This window comes from Canis lupus, chromosome 35 (assembly GCF_011100685.1).
Source record: "Canis lupus familiaris isolate Mischka breed German Shepherd chromosome 35, alternate assembly UU_Cfam_GSD_1.0, whole genome shotgun sequence".
Lineage (NCBI taxonomy): Eukaryota > Metazoa > Chordata > Mammalia > Carnivora > Canidae > Canis > Canis lupus.
In genome coordinates this window covers 21,615,480-21,631,123 of record NC_049256.1, presented here as the reverse complement: position 1 = coordinate 21,631,123, position 15,644 = coordinate 21,615,480, and the positions used below count along the sequence as shown (strand labels likewise).

The 15,644-nt window shown below is 38.6% G+C and overlaps 1 protein-coding gene across 1 annotated transcript in view; it reads right to left on the bottom strand.

Annotated features, from left to right (window-relative positions):
• LOC102151579 overlaps positions 1-15,644 on the bottom strand; it is a 338,066-nt gene that overhangs the window by 258,532 nt on the left and 63,890 nt on the right. The window contains exon 3 of the mRNA XM_038583970.1: positions 12,019-12,146. Coding sequence (XP_038439898.1) covers positions 12,019-12,146 — 128 coding nt within the window. The remainder of the gene's footprint in view (positions 1-12,018; positions 12,147-15,644) is intronic.

Genomic DNA, 15,644 nt, shown 5'->3' with positions numbered 1-15,644 from the left:
ACCTGAGTGGAGCCTGCTTCTCCCTCTGCCTGTGTCTCTGCTTCTCTCTCATGAATAAATACATAAAATCTATAAATAAATAAATAAATAAATAAATAAATAAATAAATAAAGTGTCTTGGATCAGAAACACACATAAAACAAGGTTATGTGTTGCGGTGGAAAATGTTATGAGCAGAGGCTCACAGGAACCTAACCCTGTATTTCCCCTAGGAGCAATAGTCCTGCATTCGTTAATTCACTGTTCACAGCAACTTTAAACAGTGTAACTACTGTGAAAAACAAGAACCGAATGCACTTATTTTTAATATATGTATTTTTGGAATTCTCCAAAGAAAGACATTTTGCTGAGTAGTCTATTTTGCTCCTGCTACACCAGATGACAGCTGGTGGTAACACAAGTAGCAGAGAAATGGTTAAAAGTTCTACTTTTGTCCTTAATTAGGTTTCAAACACATTGTTGCATGGAGATGAAGTGGGTTTACACAGCTATAGCATAATTTATTTTCCCCTGCAAGCAGGGACCATGTCTGTCTTGTTCCGGGCAATGGATCAACCTCGCCTTGCACAAAGTGGGTCTTCGTTAAAAGTGTAACGAACGAATGAAATATTCACTTCATGCCAAATAAAATCCTATTTCTTATATTTATATAAGACATTATATACATTATATATTATATACATTATATGCCAAGTCTAAGGTACTAAATTACTGCCTCTGCTTATCCTGGATGGCATAAAAAATTTGAATCAATTGGGCACGGAGGTGGCTCAGTCAGTTAAGCATCAGGCTCTCGGCTTCAGCTCAGGTCATGATCTCAGGGTTGTGGGATCGAGCCCCAAGTCCAGTTCTGTGCACAACAGGGAGTCTGCTTCTCTCCTCTGCCTCTGCCCTTCCCCCTGCTCATGCTCTCTCTCTTTCTCTCTCTCTCTGTCACATAAATAAATAAATATTAAAATTTTTTTACTCAATTATATGAAAATGAAAGGACCAAGAACTATAACAACAGAGTCCTGGGTTTGGATTCTAATTCTAAATTGCCACGTGTGGGAGCTTAAATAGCTTATTTTACCTGTCAGAGCCTCACTTGTTCTGTAGATGAAAATAGGGATAATACCACCTGCAGCACATGACCATAATATATTAATGTGATCACAGAAAGGCAAGTTTTAGTATACTGCCTCACACATTACAGATCCTGAATAATATCAGCCCTCCAAACTTATGGGGAACCATGAGTCACTCCAAGTAGCCTGAATGGAGTGATAGGAATGAAGTGCTCTTTTGGCATGGCAGAAAAAGAGAGGATTTGGGCAGCCTCCGGCAGGCAAGCCAATTTTTATGTTCATAACTTTGACTGCCAATCCTCTCAGCTCTGCCTTCAAAAGAGATGCCTGTCCTCAGGAGTTGGTATCTCCCCTGAGAAAAGGCACAAAAGTTCCACTCATTAAAACCTACCTTACCTCACACCCAAGGAAATAGGAAAAATATGGCATGAATCCACAGACTACTTTTTTTTTTTTCATTTATTTGCATGTTTCTAATTGTGGTCAAATATATAGACCACCAAATATACCTTTTTTTTTTTTTTTTTCAAATATACCCTTTTAACCATTTTTAAGTACATCCCATTTCCTGAATACAATCACTGACAGGGGCTGTATGAAATTTGGCTGTCACAATATTACGAGATTGGAAAGAACACAGCTACACTTAGATTAACGATCCTTAACCCCCTTCCCACCATTGTCTAATGAATGCCTCACTTGGGAAATAGACATTCTCTTGAAATTTAGCCTGTCTTCCTCATTCTTGAAACTTCAGCCACTTTCTGATAGGCAAAAGAAAAACTTTTGTGAATAGTTTTGTTAAATCAATAATTAGCCACTAAAACATTTTGTGGGTGAATCTCTATTTTACAAGATCTACCCAGATGTCCTAGTTGCTGTAACTGATATAAGTCTCTTTCTCTGCATCTATTTCTTTTTCTATATAGTAACAGAGTTAGGGTGCCTAGCTGAGTCAATAGAGCATGCAGTGCTTGATCTTGGAGTCCTGAGTGCAAATTTCACATTGGGCATGGAGCCTACTTAAAATAAAATACATTTATATAGTAAGAGAGCTGGAGGATGTTTAAGACCCATTTCAAAAAAAAAAAAAAAGACCCATTTCAGGTCACACATATTATTATCATTCCATTATTAAAATCCCAGGAGTGATGGTATTCCACACTATCTACACACAGACTAGAATGTCACATCAGGAAGTACAGCCCAAAAAATTGTAGTCTTATGGTATCACATATTCCCAAACAAAGCATATCAAGCAGTATATAACTGCCACTGAGATAGCTGCAAGAGAAACAAACACCATTTCAGTGACCTCACACAACCTCACTTTATAAACATTATGAAAACCTCTCTACACTAAACTGTTTAAAGGAGCAAGACTTAGTTTGACTTATAAAGCTCTCTAATGTCATTTCAATGACTTTTTCTTAAGAGTTTTCCTGAATTTATAGGCAGATTAATGTGGGAAAGTTTTACAACAAGCCTTCCTTCATTTGATGGATGAAGTGAGCCATGGGTTTGGGTCCCTTGCACGGGACCTCTGATCATTTGATCATGGACCTGTTGAGCTACCCACAGATGTTCCTCTAAACTCCAAACTTTACAATTGTCCATCACTTGTCTCACTTGGTCTTCAAAAGTAAGTATCACATTCAATTATTTGGTGTTCTCCAGTATATTTGTCTGAGTCTATGGCATTTCAAGAGCCACCTTATTAGCAAACAATGTCACCCATTGAATGTGGCTCAGTACTACAAATTCACACTTCATATTTTTCACTAAATGAGTGATATCCAAACCCATCCCATCAGAAACACTTTATTCCAGATAGCCACTACACAGCTGGAGATTCCAGTAGAGAAAAGAATCTTCCACTTGTTGACATAGTAAAAATGCCATTAAAACTGTAATATATTGTATTTCAACTTTTATGTATGAGTTATTAAATAGGAGAATAAAAGGAAGAAAGAAGAGGGAAGAGGAAAAGAAGAAGGAGAAGGAGGGAGAAAGAAGAAAGAAAGAAAAGAAGAAAGAAAAGAAGAAAACTAGAAAATAACTAAGTGGTAGATTTAAATCCAATCAAGCCAATAATTACATTAAATACAAATGAACGAAACATTGCAATTAAAGGAGCATATAAGAAAAACCTACAAGTAATATCATACTTAATTGTGAAGGACTTAATGCTTTCTTCTGAATTCATTTATTTTAAGCTTATGTTCACCAAAAAAGCATTAATAAGAAAGCGAGCTGAGGGGCACCTGGCTGACTCAGTGGGAAGAGCATGTAACTCTTGATCTTGGGGTTATAAATTCAAACCCCATGTCAGGTGTAGAGATTACTTTAAAATAGAACCGGTAGGGCAGCCCAGGTGGCTCAGATGGTTGAGCATCTGCCTTCAGCTCAGGTCATGATCTCCAGGTCCTGGGATCCAGTCCCGCATCAGGCTCCCTGCTTCTCCCTCTGCCTATGTCTCTGCCTCTCTCTCTGTATCTCTCATAAATGAATAAATAAATAAAATCTTTAAAATAAATAAATAAAGAGCTCCTACAAAGAAAACTATAGGCCAGCAGAAAAACTAACAGAAGATATACATTTGTTTTTACTGAAGAGAAACACAAACGGCCAATAATGTATACATAAAGATGCACAATCTCATTAATTCTTCAGGAATGCAAATTAAAACCGTAAGAAATAACTTTATGCTCCCCACAAAACCAAAGGTAAATTAACAAGAATGTTAAATAATAACAATTCTTATTCACGACTCATGAATATAATCTAGTCATTCTACTTGGGAATATATTCCAAAGAAATAGTTGCCCTGTGTACCAGGACACATGTTCAAGAACGTCCACAGCAGTATTAATTTGCAATGACCAAAACTGCCAACAACCAGTCTTAACTTCTCTCAGAAGCAGACCCTGAGGTAAGATTGAGGTCATTTAGAAGGAAAAATAAACAGGAAAACTGTTAGAGGTGTGGACAAGTAATTCGGGCAAGGAAAGACGGCTACTAATGGGTAGATTGTTAAACCAGTCATTATGTGGATGACTGGAGTATCATCTCATGGGGAAACTATGGGAACTGGAGTCATCTGAGGAGCTGACGTATTCGTCTCCCAAGCTGCTTCCAAGGGCACCTCCAGCTGGCCTCACGCAGTGGCAGCATGGCTCTCTGCAGCTGCAGTGGGGAAGAGCCCTCAGACACAGATGCAGGGTCCCACATCTGGAAGTTGCTGAGAGCTCCAAGAAAGATTCAACAGTCATGGGTGAGGCTGACAGAACCTGTCACACAACTAAACCCAAATATTCACTGACAGGACCTGGATAAACTGTGGTCCATTGAATTCAAAATAATACAGTAGTAAAATTATATGTACGACAACCACACATATCACAAGATATGTACTATTATTCATAGGAGGGGCACCTGGGTGGCTCAGTGGGTTGAGCATCTGTCTTCAGCTCAGGTCATGCATGATCCCAGGGTGCTCGGATGGAAGAGTCCTCAGTGGGTTCCCTGCTCAGTGGGGAGCCTGTTTTTCCTTCTGCCCCTCCCCCTGCTCATGCTCTCTCTCTCTCTCCCTCTCTCTCAAATAAATAAATAAAATCTTTTAAAAATATATTATTAACAGGAAAAAGTAAGTGGTGATAGAAGAAATACAGTACAGGTCCATTTATTTAAAGATTTAAAACATACAAAAATACATTATTTAGGAGCATACACAGGTGTGATGGAAATATTAATGAACACAAGAAAATGACAAATACAGAATCCAGAAGACGGAATTATGTAAAATATACTGATACTCCTGAAACCACTAACACACTACATGTTAACCAACTAGAATGCAAGTTAAAAATTGACTTGTGCTTATAATAATCACAATAACATGTTTTATTTTTAAAAACCAACTTTACCTGCACAGAGGAAAACTGCATCTGGAGTACAAGTGAAGGGGTATGATTAGGGATTAAAACCAGATGGGTTCCCTTCTGTTAGGGCTGGATGGCAGTGCACAGGTAGGTAGTGTGCTGCTACTCCTTATGACAGAAATACATGTACACTCCTATGTATGAAATATTTCACGGGCACCTGAGTGGTAGCCCAGGGGGTTAAGGATCTGACTCTTGATCTCAGCTCAGGTCTTGATCTCAGGGTTGCAAGATCAAGACCTGTTGTGGGGCTCCAGGCTGAGCTTGGAGCCTACTTAAAAAAAAAAAAATTTCAAAAACCGTAAAAATCTGAAATAAAAGATATCAAAATGTTCACATAACTATCCCTAAGTGAAGAACAATGGATTTTCCTTTCTTCTTTTTGTCTGTTTTCTATGATAAACATGCATTCCTTTCATATTAATCAAACAATGTAAAGCCAGTCAAGTCCCCATAACTCCCCCTATTTTTCCAATCCTAGCTCTACCCCCTTATATACATGGCCAATCTAGAAAAGGAGAGAAATCAGCTACTTGATTCCCTATTGTAGTTATTAACTTACACAGAGATCCCTGGTTTGCTAATTCAGCTGCAAATTTACATTTGCCCACAGGCACTGAAGACAAAAAAAAAAAGAAAGTAGGCCAATTCTAAAATAAATCATCCAGTGGGCAATTAAAAACTTGATAAAAATTGAAGGGAAGAGAGAATCAGAACACTACAGGTTAAATCCTTTTAGAACAAATTTCATCTGAATATTTCTATTCTCTCCTGAAAGAATTGACTTGGATTCAGATTATATCAAACAGTGCTTACAACAACTGAAATATACATTGAGACTCAACATATTTACGATAATCACAATTTTTAGTCTGAAAGTCAAAACTGAAAAGAAGGGGGGAAACTGTGTAATAGATACAGCTTCTGAATATGAGAAGACGAGAGGCCCCAAATGCTTAAAATAACCAACTTGTGTATTCATCGAATGCCTCGTCTACTTTTTGTCAATCCATAAAAACTAAAATCATTTCTGCTGCTCTCAGAAGTTACATCCATCACACAATACTGGTTCCCCCATTGGAATGCAAATTTATCATCAGTACCAGCCATCCTATCCCTGTTAAAACAGAAAAAAATGTTGTTCAACTGTTGTAAAAACTCACCACTCCGTCGACTACTAGAACGGAGTGTATTTGTGATTCTTCCCAATGTACGTGTTCATTCGATTAGCAGAAACATGTTTTGATGATGCTCTAGTTGCTATGCCTTCCTTTAGGACTCCAAAATCATTAAGGTTTATGTATTCATAATCTGAGAGGCCTAAGTGAATAGGCTGGAGGGCCCCAGGAGCACTTAAAAGCTAGTTGGGAAGAAAAGTGCCTGCCCAAATAGCTTTGGCAGAGCAGTGGACCGTGAATCTCCTTTGTGAGCTCAGAGAAGCTTGGGCTGAAGTGGCCTCCCATAAACTCCTGCTCACCCAAACCACAATGTCTGCCTCGTCAAGTCTCCAGCCTTGACCCCTGACAGCCCAGTCCATTTTCCCTGTTCTTTTAGCATGACTGCCTATAACAAAGGTTGTGCAGGAATGTCCCGTGACCTACAATGTTTATCTCAATCCAAAGCTCTCTGAACAACCAAGCCTGGGAGCAGCAGGACGGCCTTTGCTCCTTTTGAGGGGAGAAGCCCTCAAATTTTGAGGCATGGCAGTGGGCACCTGGTAACTACATATAATTTACAAAAAGCATCATATACGTTAGGCTAAGAATCTGAATTCAGAAAAATCCTGCCACCACCAACAAAGGCTGAGAGATGAAAAGCTGAGTCAATCACAAAAATAACTAGTGTGTTTCTTCCATGCCAGTTTACTAAACCTTTGGTCCAAGTATTACTTTTGTTTAATAAAAGAAGGAAAGAAAAAATATTTTCCGGTTGTCCAATACAAAAAGCCAACTTCAAAGGAGCTCTATAAGTACCGTAAGGTAGTATTGTCACCGAGGCAATTTCAAAAGGCCTTTCAAACCACTCTCGGATAACTAATCTGTTATCTGGCAACTCTTATGAGAAAACATCTTTAAAGAGTCCATAAACAATCATTATCTTCAAACAGCATCCTTAAAAACAAAAATCCCTGGATAACATAGATTTGTTTTTCATTTTTGCCTCCCTCAGACTTTACTTCAGAACACTTGTCTTAACCTTTCTAATTTATATATTTTTTAAAAGTCTTTAATTCAAAAGCTAACAGCAGAACAGGTATTACCACAGATTCTGTAAAAATTCACCTTGCAAAAATGGGTTTGAAATAAAATCTATCTTTGAATTTAGAGAAAAGGGAGAGAGACAACAAAAGGATAGAAGTTTAAATGAGGAAAAATCTTTACATAATCATTTACTTTTCCATTTTAATTAAACCTGAATTCCAAATGACCCTGAGTTTATTAGCAAGATAATTCTTTGTAAGGCGCTACTGAGCAGGTTCTATAAGAATTTTATGGTTTGTCAATATCAAATGGTAAAGAGTAATCTAAGAATTCAGTTAAGCCAATAAAATAAAAGGCAATCACAATACACCCGCTTGGTCACCTGAGAATTCCTTTGCAGACAAAGAGGGAGGGTTGCGCAGTGTCAAGTCCCTTCCAATACCACCAATTAAAGCAAAAGCTTCAGCTCTGAATATTCCATTTCCTCCCCAATGTACCTCATTCCTCCTACCCCAATCAAGAGACGGCTCCCTTAAGCTCAGGATGTATTTTGAGAGATGGAATTAGAATTTCCATAGCTGGAAACTATTCACAGATCACACAAATACTGGTCCATATAATTGAAATAACTTTTGAATCACCAAAATGTACTGTGTCCTAGTGCACCGTTACCTCAAGAGAGCTCTGCTTTTGTGTGCTATTCATAAGGCAGTTCCACTTCCAGGCCGAGTGACCTTTACTAAAACCCAGCATAAGGATAAGTCTTGAAACAAATGTCCTATTGAGGTTGAGCATAAATGAGTGAGTGTGTGCATGAGTGTAGATAAGCGGAAAAGGGTTGAGGAGGAAGAAGCAGAGTGTGTATGTTGAGAGGAAATTCTTCCAAATTCAGCATGAGAACACTGGTAATCCACGATGCTCTTCAATCTGGTATGAAGTATCACTTAAGTAAAAGAGGTCTAAAAGCCCTTATCTTAGAATTCTCCATATTCCTGAATAAAAGATAACTTTAGGATGAAAGAAATCAAACAATCCAAGAATTAGAACCCTATTTTTGGTACTGCAAAGCAGGATCATGTTTTGCTTTTTTCTAGCGATAATATATTATTTTAATGCAATATTTATCGAAAGAGAAAGCTAGCCAAATACTGTGACTCAAAAGTCTGCTATGTTATACGAGAAACATTTCTGTCCAATAGGCAAACAGCCCTGCCTGGCTCTTTCTCCTCTGAAATTGCATTGTTATTGACCTCTCCTATGGAGGAAGTGTCCCCATAGAAGAAAGCCAGAATTGCATTCACCGAGTGTGTGAATCACTCCCACAGCATTAGCATTAATGAAATCTGGCAACTGCTACAAGCATTTCTGTGCACACCCTCTTTTACACAACTGCTATTACTTGTGCTAAAAATTCAGCTGTCACGTCTACATTTTTTTCCAAGATAATAATCCTGCTAGTAGAGTCACCAAAGGGCCATAGCAGAAAAACCCAATGTAGAGAGCACTGAGGGTTGAATAGCCCATTGTCTGTTTTGGAACAAGAGGGCTGTATTCCCAAGGAAACCAGAGTAAAAACTAGATTAGAACAAAGACTTAAAATTCAGAAAGGGCTCAAAAGTAGCTGAAAACTCACCCACATTTTTTATGCTTGGCATCATTTTGTATGTTTCCATTACAAAACAAAAATGTGGAGATGATATAAATTTATAAGGGAAGCACTTTGATATAAAAAAGACTGTTTTTTCAATTTCTCCTAAGCGTTTAGAATGCTTTGGGGGAAACAGAATATCCTTCATATTTTACAAACCTCTACAGTGAATTGAAGATTAATCAACCGTTTACGCATTCAATTTTGTTTGGGCCAAAGATATAAGTCATAGCAAATACATACTATTATTTTATACTTCTGTCTCTCTGCACAGTTTATTCAACAATTTCACAAATCACCATATGCAATCCTTACAGCAACACCGTGAGGTAAGTATGACTGGTCCATCATACGGATGAGAATACTGATCTCCGTGCAGAAGATATTTGATCTGGTGATCAGCACTCTTGGAGCAGCCTTAATGTGGTTGGGTGATTTCTGGCTTTCTGAGTCCCACTTTCTGGGTATATAGAACTTAGGAAACCCAGTTCCCTGGCCTCCTTTGCAGCTAGGGTGAGCTCAGTACCACCGATGAGATCTGCCCTTGCAAAATTGGGATTCACGTGTGAGCAACGAGAGGAAGGGCACTCCATACTGGTATGGATCTGATTTGCTTTTACTGGCCAGGATGGCAACCAGGGTATCCAGCATGGGGGCCAAGTCTTGTTGCAAGGCAGAGCCCCCAGCACAGAGCAGCACTGCTACTGACAGCAGCTGTAAGCAGGCAGATCTCCCACCACCACTGCAAACCACAGCACCTAGTGCTTGTGAGGCAGGACAGGTGACAGCCCATACTCTTGAGCTATTTCTCTGGTGCAGTTTTGGACATTGCTCCTGAAAACGTAGCTATGTGCCTATCTCTTTGCCCCTCCCAAAAGGGCACTCTCCCGTGAACTTCCCAATATCCTTTCAGCAGACTTCACTTCTGCTCAGATTCCATTCCTGTTGCTTGCAATTAAGGATTCTGATTAATTTACTGAGGTTGTGTGCAACATTGATCCTTATGGGGAAGTCTTCTCTGGACAAGGGGTGACCATAAGGCTGAGTCCTAAAGGATGTATAAGATCCAACCAAGCAAAACTATGGGGAAAGGGGAATGGCATTCTAGCAGTGCAAAGGTCCTGTGGTAGAAAAGAAAACCAGTGAGGCTGGGGAGAACTTAATGAAATGAGGCCAGGAGATGGGCAGAGGCCGGAGCACAAGGGTGTGTGGCAAGACATGTTCCACCTCTGGCCTTGCATATCAGAAAAAGAAGTCTTACAAAGCCAAAATAAGTATAGACATAAGCAATATACATTCAAAGTTTCACTCTGAGAAATTTCAGGGTAAGACTAATTACAGGATACAGGATAGGCTTCAAACATGGTAAGATAGTGGTCATCTTTCCCATACTGAAACAGTCCCAGGCCCTTCACCTGTCTAAGGAATATGCCAGCGATATTAGTCTAGCGGTGAACACAATGGAACTGAAGAAACTTGGATTTGAGCCCTGACACCAGTTACTTGATCTTAGGGAAGTCATTATTTCCTGGGAAGGTTGCCCACATCCATAAAATACGGAAGAATCTGCTACCCTCCATATCTCACAGAATTATTGTAAGGTTCAAATGTGCCAAGAGATATGGGAGCTCTATATAATACTAGGTATTGTTGGTAGGGAGATATTGTGACGATGGTAACAGTGGTTATTATTGCTAGAGTAAGGTCTTCTGAACCATAAATAGGGATGTCAATATACTGCAGCTATCAATATTTCCAAATGGGTCCAGAAGAGAATACAGTATTTTTGAAGTAATTTGTCCTACGAAAAAAATGCTATGTGGGTGATGGATGTTAACTAAACTTACTGTGGTAATTATTTTGCAATATATGCATCCTTCAAATCATTAAGTTGTATACCTTAAAACTATATAGTATTATATGCCAATTACATCTTAATAAAACTGGTGAGAAAACTCAGCAATGGTCAACCTTTTAGCATGATACTCTATCCCTTTTTGGGCCTCCTCACTAAAAACTTATTTTCAATGAAAAGTCATTCAGAGAGCCACAATTAAAACAAACGGCCTGATAAGAGTAGCTGGATTTATTTATTTATTTATTTATTTATTTATTTATTTATTTATTTATTTTTAGCAGCTGGATTTATTAAGAGTTTACTATGTGTAAGATACTGTGTTAAGTGCTAATAAAATTTTTTTTAATAAAAATAGTTTTATCAATGCAAAGCACTTTGTGATTTACCTTTCTAATCCTAAACTAGTTCAAGGTAAGGACATGAATTTTTTTGGTTCCCATGGTTTTGACCTCAAATGAACTCACAATCCAGAAGACGTAAAGGAATATATTACAAGGTGACACATTATTATAAAAGGTAGACCATCATTTTTAGGACAGAGAGCTTGCGTTTGTTATCTGCAGAAAGAAATAATTATTTTTAAGAACCAAATTTTGGGGGGTGCACCTCGGTGGCCCAGTTAGTTAAGCATCTGCCTTTGGTTTGGGTCATGATCCTGGGGTCCTGGGATCAAGCCTCAAGCCATATGGCAGGTTCCCTGCTCAGCAGTGAGTCTGCTTGTCCTTGTCCCTCTGCCATTCGTGTTCTCTCTCTTTCTCTCTCTCTCTCTCTCTCAAATAAATTAATAAAACCTTTAAAAAAAAATAAAACATTTATGACTACTTGAATGTGTGTATGATGTATGAGTCACCATATAAGAGCACAGACAATATAAAAATACTTTTATTATAAAATCAAAATAAAATTAAATATAAAAATAAATATTTTTACTATATATATTGAAAATAAAAACAATGATAGCTAACATTTATAAGCACACTTAAGTGGTCCTAGACACTATGCTTAATGCTTCACACAGAGTGACTCAGTAGGTAGTAATGCCTGACCATGCAGATTGGAGTTGGGGTAAATATTACAGGAAATTGTAAGTTTTTTAAGGATGACTTGGCCATCACAATTAAAACAAGGTAATGTTTATCATCTTCACCTGCATCTAGCCATATTCTTTCCCAATTTGAATGTTAAGGGTAACTCAATAAATTACAGCGTGAATTCTCAGACACCCATCTGGTTTGGCTATCTACACAACCAAATCTGCACATGAAAATCCATCACATTCTGAAAAAAAGTAGTAATAACTTACATGACATTCCACAGCCCACCGCTGAAGGACATTCTAATGTTTTACAACTTTCCCAGTCAGACTGTGAGGAAAGCAATTTTGACCCGAAGTCAAAGAGGTGGGCATGAGTTTCCAGATAGCAAAATAATCTGTAAGTTAAAAGAGAACGTTGAGCCTTTTCTAGAAGTAGAAAAGGGTATTAAGAAATGACAGCACTAGTAAGACTTACTGTCAGAAAAAGAAGTACCTCCAAGAACTATTTAATCCATTAAACTGTTGCCCGACTATTCAAGTATATTCAGAACTTCATTTGATCATGCCCTAATCTTCCCTTACATTTTAATTAAGACTAGCTGGGCATATAAGTGAGTTTTGAGCATAATATCCTAGGGTGAATAAGACTGGAAAGAATAGAAATAGGTCCCTCACAGAAGGAAATGTGGGGAAAGGCAATCCTTGGGGATTCTTTGATCCTCCTCCAAGGGAGGGCACCAGCAAGGTGACTACAGTTGGTGGCATTCAGAAGTCATCTGGAAGCACTTTGCACTTCCTCGGAAGTGTGCCAGTTCATGGTGAAGGCAAGGATATGCTTTGTGGCATATCTCCTTCTCAATTGTAATCTGTAGTCTTATTTCTGCATCTTGGTATCATACCTTTAAAAAGCAAAAAAATCTAGTGTTACGTCTTGTCTCACACTTGACTTGTTATCTAGACTATCCATCCATATATTATATTTTGGCTAATTTGCATAGCACCTGCCATTCACCACCTTACATTCCTTTCCTTTGTGTTCTCTGTTTCCTCTGTCCCTCCCTCTCCCTTGTGCTCTGTAACTATGTGAACGCACGTGTATATAAAGTTACTAAACCATATGTATACACAAGCAACCTAAAACTGAATCTGATTCTAGTGTTTTAAAGTTAAGGAAACTCAGGTGCCTGGGTGGCCCAGCGGTTGGGTGTCTGCCTTCCTCTCTGGGCATATCCCCAGGTATGGGATCGAGTTCCACGTCAGGCTCTCCTCATGGAGCCTGCTTCTCCCTCTGCCTGTGTCCCTGCCTCTCTGTGTCTCTCATGAATAAATAAGATCTTTTTATTTATTTATTTTTTATTTATTTTTTTTATAAGATCTTTTTAAAAATAAAGTTAAGGAAACTCAACATCAAGGACCAGGCCTGCAGACTACTGAACTGAAATATTTTTACTACTTTTGGTCTCTTAAATTTTCACAATTACAACTGTTTTCAAATTTTAAACATCCTGGGCAGCCCAGGTGGCTCAGCGGTTTAGTGCCGCCTTCAGCCCAGGGCCTGATCCTGGAGACCCGGGATCAAGTCCCACATCAGGCTCCCTGCATGGAGCCTGCTTCTCTCTCTCCCTCTCTCTCTGTGTCTCTCATGAATAAATAAATAAAATCTTTAAAAAAAATTTTTTTTTAAACATCCTTTAATTTTCCAGGATTTTTTTTTCCCCGAAGTTGTTATTTCCTACCATTACAGTACATCTCTAAGTCACAGGCTCCCCTATCTGCAAATCAACATCATCCATAGGCTATTTATCTCTAAAAACAACTTCAGCTCATATTTATTTTATTCATCAGTTAAGGTGGTAGAGCTGAGATATGATACTCAGAACCCAAGCTCTGCAATCTGCAGAGAAACGATTTTGCATCCATACAATTGCTTCCTGCCAGTGGACTGCCCTAGTACAGCCTTGGGAATTTAAATGACCGATTTACCCAGGGAAAGAAAGCTTATTTTTAGTAAGTGGAGGGAGGGGGGCTGGAAATGTTGACTTAATTTATTTTACTGCCTGTGAATCTACTTTGGAAAGGAGAAGCAGAGTTTGATTAATTAGATTAGCAAATTCAGTAAGTTGTTTATTCAGTTGGGTGAATCAATGTTTCCCTGAATTGACTTTAGCTTTATTTTATGCTTTCAAATCTATCCAGTAGGTAAGATGTTGAAAGCCCAAAGCCTTTCTATCCCACAGCTCTTTCGAGTATCTTTTCACATGTTAATTGGATCTCTTTGTGATTGGAGGCAGACAGATTTCACAGCCCCGCCCCCGCTCCTCCCCCCACGCCAGCATTGGCTAACACGTATAGATGCAGGAAAATTAGATAATAGAAAACTGACTACATCCCCATTTTTTATGCATCTCAGTTTGTAGCATTTCTCCTTTCGTGCTGACTCCAGTTTTAAATTTTATCTCCACCCAGGATTAAAACCGAAATGAAATAAGAAGCTGCTTCTCTATTAGTGACAGCACATTTTAAGATCATTAGGAAAGAATTATTAGAGTAAACTGCTTTATTTTGTTTTAAATAGTTGCTAAATTTCTCAAATATTTGCTAGTTTTCCTTCCTCTCTTAACGATCTTTCTTAGGAAGTTCCTTTCATCTGACTTGCTACACAAAAAAATCATTCCTCATTCATTTGTTACTGAGATTTACAGGAGTACAGCTGTTCAAACAAGTACTTGCCTATGAAAGCCTGAGAAAATTGGGAAAGATAATCAAATTAAAATTCCAGCTATACATTCTTTTAACAGCGCAGTTTTTATATTTTATATTTAAAACATATTAAAATAAAATGGATAAACCCTGCAGCACCACAGACTACATTTTTCCATTAACGACCTAGATGACATGTTCAAAAGGAGAAAAACATTAATTCAGCAACAAATCAAATGTGCCTTACTAGAAGAGTTTTTTTTTTTTTTTAATTAACAAAAAAATTGAAGATCCAAGAGAATGGGAGCTGGAGATCCTAGCAGTTGGGGACCATTAGAGATTATTTGGCTCAAAGTGACAGTCAGAAAATATGAGTGCCGGTGACCTGGGCATGAGAGTGTTGAGTGGCTTCTGATAAACACCAGACACCACTGATTTTCAGCTGAAGGTAGAACTGGAAGTGCTTTTATTCAAAGGCTGCAAAAATCACCTTCTCCAAGGAAGTATCCATCTCTCTAGTTCTCTGAAAATGAAACAGATTATAGGATCAGTCTCCCTCCAACTAATGAGGCATATTCAACTGGCCTTGAAATTGGAAAGTAGAGAGAAAAATCAAAATTGTAGCGGTCACCCTTCTGAGTTTCTTCCCTTCCTCTCTCTAATGCATCTGTCCGCTGGCTGCGCTAGCAAAGGACAAGGTTCTTATGTCAGTTTGTATTAATTCTTTTGAATTACAACTGAAAATAATGTTCACCTCCATAGATAAGTACTGTGTTTCCTAGTGGATAGGAGAGCATCCTCTTCCCATAGCTGCTCAAGATCCCCACCTCCAGTCACTCACCAAGTCCTATTTAGATCCTACCTAACAAAAATCTTCCATTCCAGCCATTCTTCTGCATTCCCACAGCCCCGCCCCTTGTAGAGTTACAAATCATCTACCAACCCGATTAGGATTAGGGCAGGATCTGTCTGGTCTGTCTTCAAATTCAGCCCAAACCCTCTTCACACACAGGCTGCCCAATCTTTCTAGGTAGCAAATCTCTTTCTGGCATTAGAGTAAATCCTCAACACTCAGAGCTCCAAACACCAGCCGGCTGGGCACCAGATCCACCCTGCTCTCTGCTTCCACAGCACACCTCACGGTACAGCCAGGCTAAACCATTTTAATTTTCCCTGTATTTAACTTGTCCAAG